The sequence below is a fragment of the Cynocephalus volans genome, chromosome 13 (genome assembly GCF_027409185.1).
Source record: "Cynocephalus volans isolate mCynVol1 chromosome 13, mCynVol1.pri, whole genome shotgun sequence".
In the NCBI taxonomy this organism is placed as follows: domain Eukaryota; kingdom Metazoa; phylum Chordata; class Mammalia; order Dermoptera; family Cynocephalidae; genus Cynocephalus; species Cynocephalus volans.
In genome coordinates this window covers 12307866-12321701 of record NC_084472.1, presented here as the reverse complement: position 1 = coordinate 12321701, position 13836 = coordinate 12307866, and the positions used below count along the sequence as shown (strand labels likewise).

The window sequence follows — 13836 nt, the reverse complement described above, 5'->3', positions numbered from 1 at the left end:
CTCGTCCCGGTTCCGACCCGTGGCGGCACGACCTCCCGCGGCCGCTGCAGTCGCCCCCCGCCCCGCTTCCCTCCCCGCCTGCCCGCGGCCGATCCTCGCGGCCCTTCCGCATTCCAGGGCCGGGCGGCGCCGGCGCTGGAATCTGACCCGGGCGGGCCGCCACCCGCCAAGGTTTGGGGGACCCCTGCGCCAAAAGCGGCCTTCCTAGGGTTGCCAGCTTTAGCAAGTAATAGTACAGTTCGCCTAGTTAAATTAGTCTCAGATTGAACCAGTAATGTTTTAGGGTATGTCCCACGTAATACTGGGAGGGTAGGAGGGCGGGCGGCCTCCGGCCAGCTCTACAAACCCTTTCTCTTTTTCAAACCTCACTCCAGCCAGATTTAACTCTACTCTTTAACCCTACTCTTTCCTTACCCTCAAGTTACAAGGTTTACCCAGTACAACCTATGGCTGTTTCATCCCCTTTCAACCACAAGAAAGTTTTATTCAAATTATTTGCTTTCCTTTAAGTTATAAAAGAGATGACTTCGCACACAAATACATGAGCATACCCACATTACATAACGCTCTTGGTCAAAACAAAGGAAAATAGGAAGCTGCATTATTCAGGTTTTGTTCTAGATATTGCTTGTGGCTATAATCTTCAGGATGGTTTCCCTTACCTCGGAATAATCTAGATGAAAGCACTATTTCAGGATAGTTGAGGACAGTCAGCCTAATAGCAAATCTTTATTGCGCACTTATCGCCTTAACGTGCCAGGTGGTGGGGAGATGAATGAATAACTGTCTCTTTCCTCAGGACGTTTATATTCTAGAAATCTTTAATCAGAAATTCCTAGAAGGTAAGAACTGTGTTCAGCACTCTATAGTGCACTATATACTCTTAAACAACATATACCGGAGGGCTTAAAACAAATTCTTGAGCCTCAAAACCTGGAATTAGGATTCCGTAGGTCAGGGATGGAGAATACTTTGAATTTCTAGTAAGCACCCAGGTGATGCTGATGCTGTGATCTTCATCTGAGTAGCACTGCTCTAAAATCCAGTTCAACAATGCATTTTCTCAATAGTGCTTGAAAGGCGATTGCTGAAGTGTCACATCTGGTTCTAAAGTATTTACTCTTTCCCTCAGCCGCAGTCTGCCCTTTCATTCGATAGTTTAAATAATTTTTCCTGATCATCAGAAGATTTGGCTTCTTAGGTTTTTCTCACAGAGCTCTTCCAAGTGTAGTCTATTACCACCCCATAAGCCCTCACCCTGGCCACCTTAAGATCATAGCTGAGTCACCCTGACTGTACTATGACTTTATATTTAAGTTTCTAGAACTGTGCTGTCGGACACAGTGGTCACTAACCACATGTGGGTAGACACATTTGCATTAGATATATTTCTAGGGCTGGTGTCCTTATTGGACATTATAGAGTATTTCCATAATCACAGAAAGTTCTATTGGACAGCACTGTTCTAAAGAAATAATTCCAAGGTATACTGTTATCTCTATACTCAAAAGAAAAACTCATTTAGTGATGGAAAGCTGTTTAAATATCCAGCACTTGGGAAATCGTTAATTATGGCATATCCATGTCAAAGATAATTGTGATCGTTAAGCATGGTTGAAAAAGTATTGTACTCAAAACAAGACAATTATGGTGGTTATGCCAAACATGAAAAACGATTTAAGAAATATTAAACTAAGAAGCAAGTTGTAAATATACATTACAACTTTTAAATGTGTGTGGATAAACACTGGAGAATAGTCATGACAAGTGATATTTGAGCAAAGACATCTAGAACAAAAGGATACAGGTACTTGGAATTTGGAAGAGCAGGGGGAAATGGGATAAGCAGCACTGGGAAAACTGGGTATTTCTTTAATGTGGGATTAGCTCCAGAAATTCCTTTAAGGACAAAAAAGATAAAAACCAGGTTTCAGGGAAATCAAGAAATTGTACACTTAAGGAGGACCTAATGAGAGACACACAAGTCTGGCATATTGGACCTGGCTCAGGAGATCGAAAATAAACTATATGAGCATCTACTAGGTACCCAGCAATTTGACAGGCCATAGTCTTATTTATTAAATCTTCATAATGACCCTTTAATATAAAGAAATTCTAGTTTGAAATAATTTACTATCAATCAACTATGAATCTCCTAACCTCAGTCTTTTACTTAATCTTCAACCACCATTAAACTCATATCTTTACCTACCCTTCCAGAACAAGAATCCATCTTTATTTTTCTAAGGATCACCGTACATGTGATCTAGGTTCATTCCCTTCCTATCTCCTGAAGGTAATTCATTGTTTTCTTCTAGTTTGTCTTCTTCCTCTCTGTCTACAAACAGGCTTGAATCTCTGAAGACATACCCTTTGACCCTTATCTTTACTGGCCCCCTGGTAAAATGAACAAGAATAACTACTATTTGGAAAACTACTGTGTCTCTGACCATTTACCTTTTGTGTTTCTAATTTTCACAACAAACTTGGAGGGTACTGTCCCTGTCTCACAAATGAAGAAGCTGACACTTAAGAGCCACTTGCCCAAGGACACAAAGCTAGTCAAATTCTGGGTGGAATTCACTCGACCACGTGGGGTTCCAAACCCACACTGCTCTTAATCACAAAAGTGCTGCTTTATATAATAGTATGTTCCCATTAGGAGCAATAGTCTTACTTCCATTTTATAAATGAATAAATTGGTCAAGGGAGGTTAAATAACTTAAGGTTAAAAAGACATATATAGCACAAATGGGACTTAAATGCAGGTCTGCCTGACTCCCTAACCTAGGCATCATTCACTATTTTGTGTTGCGCTGTGGATTCTACACTCAAATCTCTTAATAGCTCTAGCAAAGGTGACTAAATGACTTGCCCAACCTAGTGGCCTCACTTAAACTTTCCCATACTCAAGTTTTCTGTGGTATGACACTACTGGACTAACCTCCTTACTCTTGAAATTCACTTGGTATTTGTAACCCCCTTTTTGTGGATCTATTTACCCCTCCAAGCTCTTTCATATTCTGACCCTTAAGTCTAAATATTACACCTCTTGTCCTTCTTCCCCTCATATTTTGTAAAAAATGGTTACCCTTCCTTCTCAGAATTTGCTTTTACCTTGTCTCTTATAATCTGGCCTTACTCTTTTTTCCCAGTGGCATTTAATTCCTGCTGTCATCAAGTCACAGCTTCCTTGATCAAATAAAATTTGGGACAATACAATCATAAGCAGTTAGATGAAGATGCTGCCTCCACTGGGTTGGTTTGTTTCATCAGAACTTTTGAAATGGTTTGTTTCAAGTATGACTTTCATCATGGAAACTTTTTAAAGACTGGTTTTTCAGTCAAACCCACTTAGAGTGGATGCTTTTAGCTTTTTATTGGCAATCATCTTTGCTTAAGCAAAGCCTAATTACTAAGCAGAGAATGCTATTACGAAGCTACAGACTTATTTCATTCAAGGTAGACCATCTACTCTTCCTATTGAAGTCTGGTTCTTTGAGCATTTATCTAAAATGGAAATAGGGATACTGCAAGAGATCATTCTAGTTGTACTTTTTTTTCTGTAGTGGAAACAATGTTATTTGTTCTTCACTAGAGATTTAACAAAGCAGAGGTGATAATTTTTTCAGCTGAAATGGAAACTTAATAAAACAAGATTTTAGCACCATGGTCATAGTCTGGGAAAAGTATTTTGCTTAAATCACTGAATGAAATTCAGCAACACATAAAAAGCAAAGAATTAAGGAAGGTTCTAAGATTCTAATATTGAAGGGGTCAAGGACTAGTTTTGTTACTAGTCCTTCTACTCCTGTTCTATATTGCTGGCCTTACCAGGTTAAAGGACCTAGCATACCTATCCTACTGAGTACAAAGGCCTGCTGCCCAGAAGGCATTCAGTAATTGTTTATTGAATGAGGTAATGGTTTTGTCCAAGGGTAGCTTTGTTTAATAGCAGCACAAAACAAAGTTAATAGAGTAATTATCTATTACTCAGCTTTGCAGGCTAACTGTCAACTCTTTTCAACTTTCCCCCCGATGTTTCAAATATTTCTAAGCTGGTGAGAGTCAGACTTTTGAAGACTAGAGAGAATGAAACTGTCTACCACTCCTTGATTAACTCTGAAACAGTCCTGCATTTCTGCAAATAGCAGAAGTTATTTTTAGGATGAAATAAGGACCTCACTTTCCCAGGCATGTAGCTTCAGCTGTTTTGATTGTGGGTAGGTCAGCAATGTCCAAAATTCATACATGGACTCATGGTGAGTCTCTGCATAAACAAATAATAGTCTTTCAAGAGGGATTGCTGTGTTAAGGAAAGACTATATAAAATAAAAAATACTGTATTGTATTCCAACACTTTGAAATACAACACAAAAATCTGTCTTTTTGGTAGAAGCATTCTACAGAAACTGTGAGGCTAAAATAGTTTTAAAAATAGGACAAATTAAAATTACACTCAGTGGCTTGATCTAATTTTAAATGGCATGAAATAATGTATAAAAACTTAGATAAAGTAGGAATGTTGGCAAGTATGTCAAACTTAAGGACTTAAACCTACTGAAGCTATCATATATATGCAAATTCTACAGAAAATTATTTTAAAAACTGGAAGACAAAGTGTAGAAAAATAACTAGGGTAGTCAAAATTGGATTTTTGGGGGAGGGGTGGAATGAATACGAGTTAGAAGAGAAGATTGTTAGGAAAACTGGAGGGAGTAAGAGAGTTCTAACAACTGTATTATTTTCTAGGATTTACCTCATCTGCCTTTCTTTGGAAGATATAAAGAAACTAACAAAAGCTAACTTTGTAAATAAGAAGTTTAAACAAGTAAGTGTTTTATCATAAAGTTTAATTATGGTTCAGAAAAAATTGAGTGAGTAACTTTCTCTGAAAAAATATACTGACTCTGTGGACTGCAGTTATTTTGGAGGGAGAGGCGGGGGACCTGGTAAGTTAAATTACCCTATTGTCTATTCTGAAAATAATAAAAAGTCCCATCTCAAGTCTGATTATAAAGATACATGTGCCCAAAGTTGCTGAGAATAAATACAACAGGAAAGGCAAAAGCTGTAAAGCTAAGGGCATGCAACAGGCTCTAAGAGAAAATCTCAGAAATACTCCACGTGGCAACAAGAAACGTTTGGCTGGAATTTGAAGTTCTTTTCAGTCATCCTTGTCTTTTGCTCCATGTTTAAGGATGCGTGTGAACTCAATGTAATTGAAATTCCCCTTTTTGTCAATGGGTGCTTCTCTGTACAGCTCATCCACTTCCTCATCTGTAAACCGATCTCCCATGGTTGTCAGCAGCTCTCTCAGGTAATCCTCCTGGATGGTGCCTGGAGAATAAAGAACAGGGATCAGAATACATACTATTCTGAGGATTAATTACAATATCTACATTTGACTGTGCAAGTTCTATATGCTAAAAACTATAAACATGCAAATATATGAAATAAACGGTTTCTTCCCACTTAAGGGAGAGCCTCAGCAGACAGCTGCCTGGAAAAATGCCTAGCTGCTTAGTGGCACTACTCTGCTTTATCAATCTGCCTCCACATCCATCTTCTGATCTCTGGAAGGAACCTCATGTTTCCTAAAGGTAGCATAAATGGTCATAACTACTCTATAAGCAAATAACAGTTACCTGCTAGCCACACTAAAATCAATACCACATCATAAACATCAGTAAAGTACTTTAGTGGAAAGAATGCTGCAGTCTTGAAGCCCACTTTTCACAAGCTATGTGATTTCAGGCATCTCACTTAACCTCTGACTTTGGTTTCCTCATATGTAGAATGAGATTTTTAAGGTTTACCAATCTAATTCATATATAACAACAAATATGGCCAGGCCCAGCATGTGAAAAAACATGTTATAAATATGAACATCAGGGCTGGCCCGTGGCTCACTCGGGAGAGTGCGGTGCTGGATAAATATATGAACATCAGCTATGTCCCAGACACTGTGCTAGGCAACGGGGGTGCATAGTGATGAGCTGAAAGGTACACTTTTTACTCCAGGTTTTTGATACCAGGGTTATCATAAAACTTGCCTGATTATAAGAACGACCTTAAAACACAAAAAAGCCCGGATGTCACCCCCAATTTATTGTCTGGTATTGGTATTTTTAGAAGGCCCCCAAGTAACTGGCATGTGCAAACATGATTGAGAACCACTTAAAGTACTATCCCAAGGGTGGTAAATGACAAATTCAAACACAGAGATTTTTGAAAGTTGTAAAGTAAAAAAAGAAAAATCTGACAATTTCGTTGTATGGGAAATTAAGCTAATACACAGATAATATATTTTTTATAAAATGAGTTTAAAGCATAAGATCAGTTCAGAAAAAAATCTCTAGGATTTGTGGGGTTTTTGCTGATTCAATCCTAGATTTAAAAAAAAAAAAATGTTCCCCAAATCTTAGAATTTTAGCTTGTAGAAATAAATCCTCATCTCCAGCCAAGCTATTCAACCACCACATAAACTAATCGTCTACCATGTGCAAGGTACTGTGGTAGGAGCTAGAAGAGGTTACGAAGATGGGAATGAAACATGGTTTAAGACAAAGAACCTTTATCCTGGGAGTGGAAAGAAACCCTGATGAGGAGTAAGTACACAACTAAAAACAAAAAGTCAAACAGAGTATGTGTCAGGAGAAAGATACAAATAAAATACCTTGGAGGTGGAACGAATGGAGAGGTTTTTAGTTTTCCTGGGGGCTAAGAGAAAATAGTAAGAAATCGCAGGCAAGGCTCTGTAAAGAATGGGACCGTTGAGATAAGTATGAAGAATGGGTAGGACATTTTATTCTTGTATAGTTTTATTCTCTTCCTTTAAAAAGTAACACCTGCTTACAATAAAAAATTAAAGCAATACAGAAGAAGTATCTTCAGGGAAAACAAAAACTTAAGTCTCCTCTGCCTACTCCTCCTCTACCCTACCCCTTCCAGAAAAAACTGTTAAAGAGTTTTGATTGTAAAAGGAGAGAGAAGAGGTGGTATGACAAGGAGGGGTAGAACAAGAACTTGTGGAGGCGAGTTAGCATGACAATGCATAGTGAAGTTGGGTATACTTGAAAAGTCAAAATAAGGCCATACTGTGGGGAGCCTTGAAAGGAGGCCCTGCCAATCAGACAGCATTTAAACTAGTCCAAGTAATACAGCTAACCAAAGAGCGTGCCTTCCTTCCTTCTCTCATTTGGCCACGCTATGTGAATTGGGGATCTTAGGAAATATTCCCTTATGTGTTTTCTGTTATATTCACTTCTGCCAAAGGATCAGGTATTTACCTAGTTAACATTTTATTTTTTTGAGATTCAACTCTATTCCAGGCAGTATGCTAAGTACTTTATGTACATTACCTCATTTTCTCATTTAATCCTCACAACACTATGACATAGGATATTATTGCCCATTTTACAAATAAGAAAACAGTGGCTTAGAGAAGTTAAGTAACTTGCCCAAAATTACACAGCTACAGCTATTATGTAGTAGAAGGATTTTGAAATCAGGTAGTCTACTTCCAAAGCCTAAGCTCTACTTGGTTTATTTTAAAATAGAGGTCAGATATCAAATTTAAACAATTTTAGAGCTGAGAGATACCTCATAAATAAACACAGGATTGTATTGGTGCCACGGTCTGTAACAATTTACATTTTACCCTAGATTACTCTGGTAAAAGTTACTCATTCAACAGACATTTACTGAGCACCTGACCCTTGTGGGGTTAACATTCTAGTAAAGGAGTAACATAAGTTACCAAAGAGGTTTTAAAATGCAGCCTATTAAACTGCAAACTATTAGCATTTAAGCGCAGAGGCATCAGAGTGAGTGATGAACATGCCGAAGGAGAACCCTGTCCAAAAAAAATAGGTGTGGTATAAACCTGAGGGTGTTATGTTATTATATTTCAAGTTATTGCATATTTTAGTTACCATAACTAAAAATTAAATCATTTTATAATTAAAGGTTACCTGTGACTTACCAGTTGCTTCTTCATCAAAGCAAGCAAAAGCATTTCGGATGACATCTTCAGGATCTGTGCCATTTAACTTCTCACCAAACATGGTGAGAAACATGGTGAAATTGATGGGGCCTGGAGCCTCATTCATCATGGCATCCAGATACTCATCAGTTGGATTTTTCCCTAAACAAAAAAGAGTGTCATAATTTTAACTATGTTACAAAATGCATCAACTATTCATCATGGTAAACATTCTGGCAAGAAAGATAATCATTCATACAGTTTTCTGTTCGCATTCACAACAGCAAAACCATTTGGGAAAAAAATATTCTCAATGAATAGGGCCTATATTAAGAATCTGGAGATTGTTATGATATTCCATTGGGATGTCAGAAGGAATAATATTGCTTTCATAATCAATATCAGTGTTTTTATATCACGACCCTCAGCCCAACAGGGCCAAGAATTTGCAGGTGGTCCCAGGGACATGCTGCTGTGGACTTTATTTGAATCTGAGTAGACTTGTTACACTGGCTTCATAGAGCTTTAAGACACATGAAATAAATAAGAAAGGCATTATGGAAATTCTGACCAATATATTATTATTAAAACTAAACATTACCCAGTGAGGCAAGCATATCATGCAAATCTTCTTTGTCAATGAAACCATCTCTGTTCTGATCAATCATGTTGAAGGCCTCTTTGAACTCCTGAATCTGTGACTGGTCAAACATGGCAAACACGTTGGATGTTGCGCGCTGAGGGCGCTTCTTGGTGGTCTTGGTCTTTGCCCTTTTGCTCGACATGGTGGTGGTTAAATCCTAATTAGAAAAAGAAATACAAGAAAAACAAAATCAACATCAAGGATTACTTAAGTTTGAATCAAAACAATGATTAACAAAAGTAAATTCAGTCAATCTTCCTGATATGTTTGAGTTACTTAGAAAGATGTTACCTATCTTCAGCAGGGTAACATCACTTGTTAAAAATCCCTGTAAACTAATCAAAACCATTACACATAGAACCAAACTAACCGAGAAAAACCACACTTGTGCTTTGACTTTTCTCACCCTTAGTAGTTGTGACATTTTACAAAGCTCATCACTAATTTTGAATCCCAAACTATGACCAACATTAATTCAAGGCTCACATCAACAACACATATCCCCAGTATTGCTGTATATAACCTAACAATTTATAACCAAATCTACTGGTTTAATAACAATAAAAAATAAGAACAAAACACCTTAGGTAACCAGGCTGTCCTATTCGATGGAGGATAGAAAGGCAAGGATGTGGAAAGGAAGACTAACTGATGGAACAGGTTTTCATCTTCTAATCTCTACTGCCAAATATTATTCTTCCACTTTCAACTAACATTTCTTATTGTACCCTCACTTCTGGTCTCAAAGGAGTTAAAAAACATTTGTTTAAAGGCTAACGGAAAAGTACAGAAAACTGAAGTTAATTTATCTATAATTAAGTTTTATAGACATTGCACTATCCAAACCAGTTTCTTGCACTACAGTCACAGTAAATCACTTAAAGTAACTAAGACCTCTAAACAGAAATCAGAGCACAAGTTTTTAAAGCAATTTATTTTTTAAAGTTTTAGAAAATGTCTTAAAAGGTAAAGAAACTCTAATAATCTAAATTTATCCCTGTAAAATTTAAGTTAAAAAACAAAAAGTCTAATAACACCTAAAATGAAAAGGCAATTTTGCTTTCAACACTAAATCTTTAAAAGACCATAAAAATTTGTTTGAAGTTAAAAATCCCATAGTCATCAGATAATAAAATTCTACCATACCATCCTTCAGAGTTCAGGTGGAGATGGCAGTCTGCAAAACCTCTAACCAGCAAGAAGAGTAAGACACTGTATTGAGTTATATTCTTTCAAGCAGGTCTAAAATAGGCACTACTGATTTCATTCTCTGACCAGCATAACAATTTTAAAGCTTACGTTCTGAAAACATTTAGCTATGATGCGGCAAAACACTATGCCCTTGCTCTAAAAATAAGTCTGTGGACTGCAAAGAATGAACCTAGATCTCAGCACTCCAAAGTGACCCTGAGAATATAATGTTTCCTATGAGTTTAAAGTTATTACTTACATTCTTTCCTTGACTATATCACATTGCCCAGACTAAATTCAATTACGGAAACAATTAGAAAAGCTCTGCCTAAAAAAATTTTTTTAGCTAAATCTGTTTTCAGATTTTAGTAAGAAATTCCACAAAGTGGGGTCACAAATTGCAGTCCATCCAATGTAGCACTCTTAGGCGGTACCCTGGAATGTACCAATGGAAAGATACAAGGGTACTTCAGATAGTTCATTGAAAAACAGAATTAAAAAATAACACAAATCTTACCATGAACTTTTTGAAGTACCTTCCTATACCCTACACGGCACAGATGTTACACTCCTGAATTCCTAGCTTTCTTTAATCATCCTTTAGGAGGCTGCTTTTCATGACTTACCTAAGCCATTAATGAATACCTCTTTTCATGCTGTAACACCTTTAGGGGGCAGTAAATCCCATTATTTAAACTACGTAGAATTGTACTTTTCCCCTCTATTCTAAATGTCGTTTTAAAAACTATAAGGAGTTATGGAGTACATTACTCCTCCATCTCTTAAGTTTACTCAAGGACTTGGGACATGGGGTTGAGACCCAGGGAGTGACACATATTTACCAGTTCTTAATCTCTTTAATATTTAGGGCACATCATGCTTTTGCAAGCCAAAGCACATCTTTAAAAATAGTCTGTTTTGTGTGACAACATTGTCTTCCCCTTATGATGAAGAATGTCAGTTATTTCAAGAACAAAGAAACTGATGAGAATTATAGGTCAGATGGTTGACATAACTGATTTTTTAATCTACAAAATCTCATGTTACTAAATTTGGCTGGTGTCCCTCTAGATATGTTTTTAAAATGTTTAGTTTTGGTTGTAAAGTAATATACATCCTATTTTTTTGAATTTTGATGTATTTCCTATTCTTTTAATAATTCATTTTGAATTTGTAAATGCACTATAAATAGTTTTTAAAAGTTAAAAAGTTTTTTTTGGTTTTTTTGGTCAGCATTGACAATGGTCTCACATAGAACTTTTGTTTAGCTCATTCAATACTTAGTCTTATCAACCTGAATATGATCAGTTAATTATACTAATATGTATCAAATGTCATTAGAGTTGAATACTAGTTAAGAGTTAAGAAATGTGTAGCATCTGTCCTATCTCCAAGGAGCTTAAAATATAGTTGGGGAGGGAACTATAAAGTAGTTGGGGAGGGAACTATAAAGAAATGAGATGACTGGTTCAATTTATGAAATGAGTCACATAGTTTTCATTCCAGAGGCATGACTCTAAAATTAAAATAATGTGACAGTAATAAAAAATAACTCATAAGTTAGTACATGATAACCAAATACTGTGAGACTGAGTTCAGAAAAGCTCTTTCTGAGTTTCTAAAAGATATTGGGGGGCCGAGCCCGTGGCGCACTTGGTAGAGTGCTGCGCTGGCAGCGCGGCGACGCTCCCGCCGCGGGTTCGGATCCTATATAGGACTGACCGGTGCACTCACTGGCCGAGTGCCGGTCACGAAAAAAACGACAAAAAAAATAAATAAAATAAAATAAAGTAAATAAAAGATATTGGGGGTGGGGAAAAGACCTTGAAAAACCCTGCACAGTATAATTTAGAAGCTATAAGACATCTTTAGAATTAAGAAGTTCAAGTGTTAGTCTTAATTCTAACAAATTAAGGTAGTTAATTCTACCAAAAACTGGTAGTGTAATGTTGGGCAAGTTACTACCTGGGCCTTTACTTTTTCAGAGAGGATGGATTTCTATTCGTAAGTTTATCTTCCACCAGAAACCTGGAGCCTTTCAGACAGGGAGTTCAGCTTCACAGTCAGTTGTTCCAAAATAAAGAAACTGTGGTTTATATTTTCCTACCAAACTAAAAGTGTGGGTAAAATAAATACTGGTGGAAGGAGTCAAATCAGAAACTGGCTATGATCTTAAGGAGCAGATCATTTTTGATATTGTCATTGTCCTCTTTGCTATGATTCTAGTTCGCTGTTTATTTCATTTTCCCTCAAAAAGAGAGGCTGTAATTCTTCATGTAACAAGCCTTCAGCAAATGCACAACTCTCACGGAAGTTTAGAAAGCTAGGATAAAATGAAGTTGAAAATATTTCATACAACAGTATAAGTATTCTTTATTTAGGATGTGAAGATCATCTGGTAAACACCTGAGATTTCCAAAGTATGAGGATCCTCACTTATAAAGCTGAGTATTTCTGAGGCATTTAATGAAAGATCTTTGGTGTGAAGGGGTTTTTGTTGTATGAAACTTGAAAGCAGGGAGAAAATGGAGAGCAGGCTTCTACTAAACGAGTATATGAAGATTTCAGATGCATGAGAAAGTGAAGGAAGGGCAGTCAAGGATGGTCAAGGAGATTCAGTTTACAGATCCAAAGGAGCATAACCTTGTTTTAAGTCAGAAGTGGGGGAGTGCTGGTGGCAATGAATTTGTGATTTTTTATTTTATTTATTTTTTATTTTTTTTAGCTCAATGAGATAGGAAGAGAGTCATTAAGGGCTATGACAAAAGGAGGGATACAAACTATGCTTAAAGAAGATGTTAGAATAGAGTAGGAGGTGGGTGAAATGGAAGACTGAGATCTTCAAAGAGGCTTTCCCGAAACAAGGGCAACCAGAAGATTGTGCAGAATCTCTGGAAACTATGGTTTCATTTACAGAATGGTACTATCCATACTAATATATACGTCAGATTGCTCTAATCCTAGAGGCCAGCATTTACAAAACGGTAAAAAAATGTAAAATAATCTAAAAACTTTTTCTAAAGAACGAACACGCAAACTGATAATATTCTGGGAGATATAATATATTCTTTAATGAAAACTCTCATCTTAGAAAACAATGCACAGTATGACAGGACCTAGCATTTGATCTGCTTTCCAAATCCAGACCAAATCTACTGCTTCATTTAGTCGATGAGTTTTGTTTTGTTTCCTAAGCTAAGTTTAAGCAATTTTTTGGTGCTAACCACAATTTTTTAAAGTATTTTTTCAGGTTGGTGCTTCCGTCTAACCAAACCAAGTTTTTATTTCTTATGCAAACTTCCGGTAGAAGGTAGGATTAGTTCTCTTAGACTGCCACACCCAAAAGTCCTTACGACTTGACAAAAACAATTAGTTGTCAGGGACGACTTGCCAGTGAAGCCTCGCTTTTTAAAATGAAACGCTTTTCTGGTTAACTCTTACCAAAGGTCTTCCAGGACATGAAACAAATACCAGCAATTTAAGAAATACTCGCTTTCTTCACCTTCAGATATAAAACATTTTGCACTTAAGAAGTTAAAATCTAACTGAACCCGTATTTCTGTTCCAAAGGTCTCTAGAGAACCGATATATGCTTTCATATATCTACTCAGCTACTCTAAAAGGAAACACTTCTTTGACTAATTGATTTAGCGCTATGTCTCCACCCAAAAGGGAAACGGTATTGTATTCATGAGTTTCTCCTTGAGCCGCGAACTAAATTCCAAACCCTTCTTTGTCCAAATATCCCTTAAGGAAAAAAGTTCTGATTACAGGAGCGGATACTGAACTGAAGAAGTTCCAAGTTTGAGTTGGTTATTCCTACTAACATAGCCACACAGCTGCAAGAGCAGGTGCAGTAGGGGGGAACAGTGGGCTTCGGTTTTTGCGCAAACTCTCTTGAATCGGGAAAGTTTACGTTAGAAACTAAACATAGCCCCGGAGTCACTTCTGCGCGGCTCGGGTTTCGCGGATCCGGCAGTCGCCCAAGCTCAAGGCGCCAGCGAGCTAAGCCACG

General features: G+C 37.2%; 1 protein-coding gene across 1 annotated transcript; it reads right to left on the bottom strand.

The window, feature by feature from the left end:
• Window positions 1-4832: 4832 nt before the first annotated feature.
• MYL12A (myosin light chain 12A) lies at window positions 4833-9903 on the bottom strand. Its single transcript, XM_063076545.1, has 4 exons — window positions 9777-9903; window positions 8589-8787; window positions 7988-8149; window positions 4833-5340 (listed from the first exon to the last, which is right to left on the bottom strand). Exons 1-4 carry the CDS (start codon window positions 9777-9779, stop codon window positions 5168-5170), a joined length of 537 nt encoding a protein of 178 aa, XP_062932615.1. The 5' UTR covers window positions 9780-9903; the 3' UTR covers window positions 4833-5167.
• Window positions 9904-13836: the final 3933 nt, after the last annotated feature.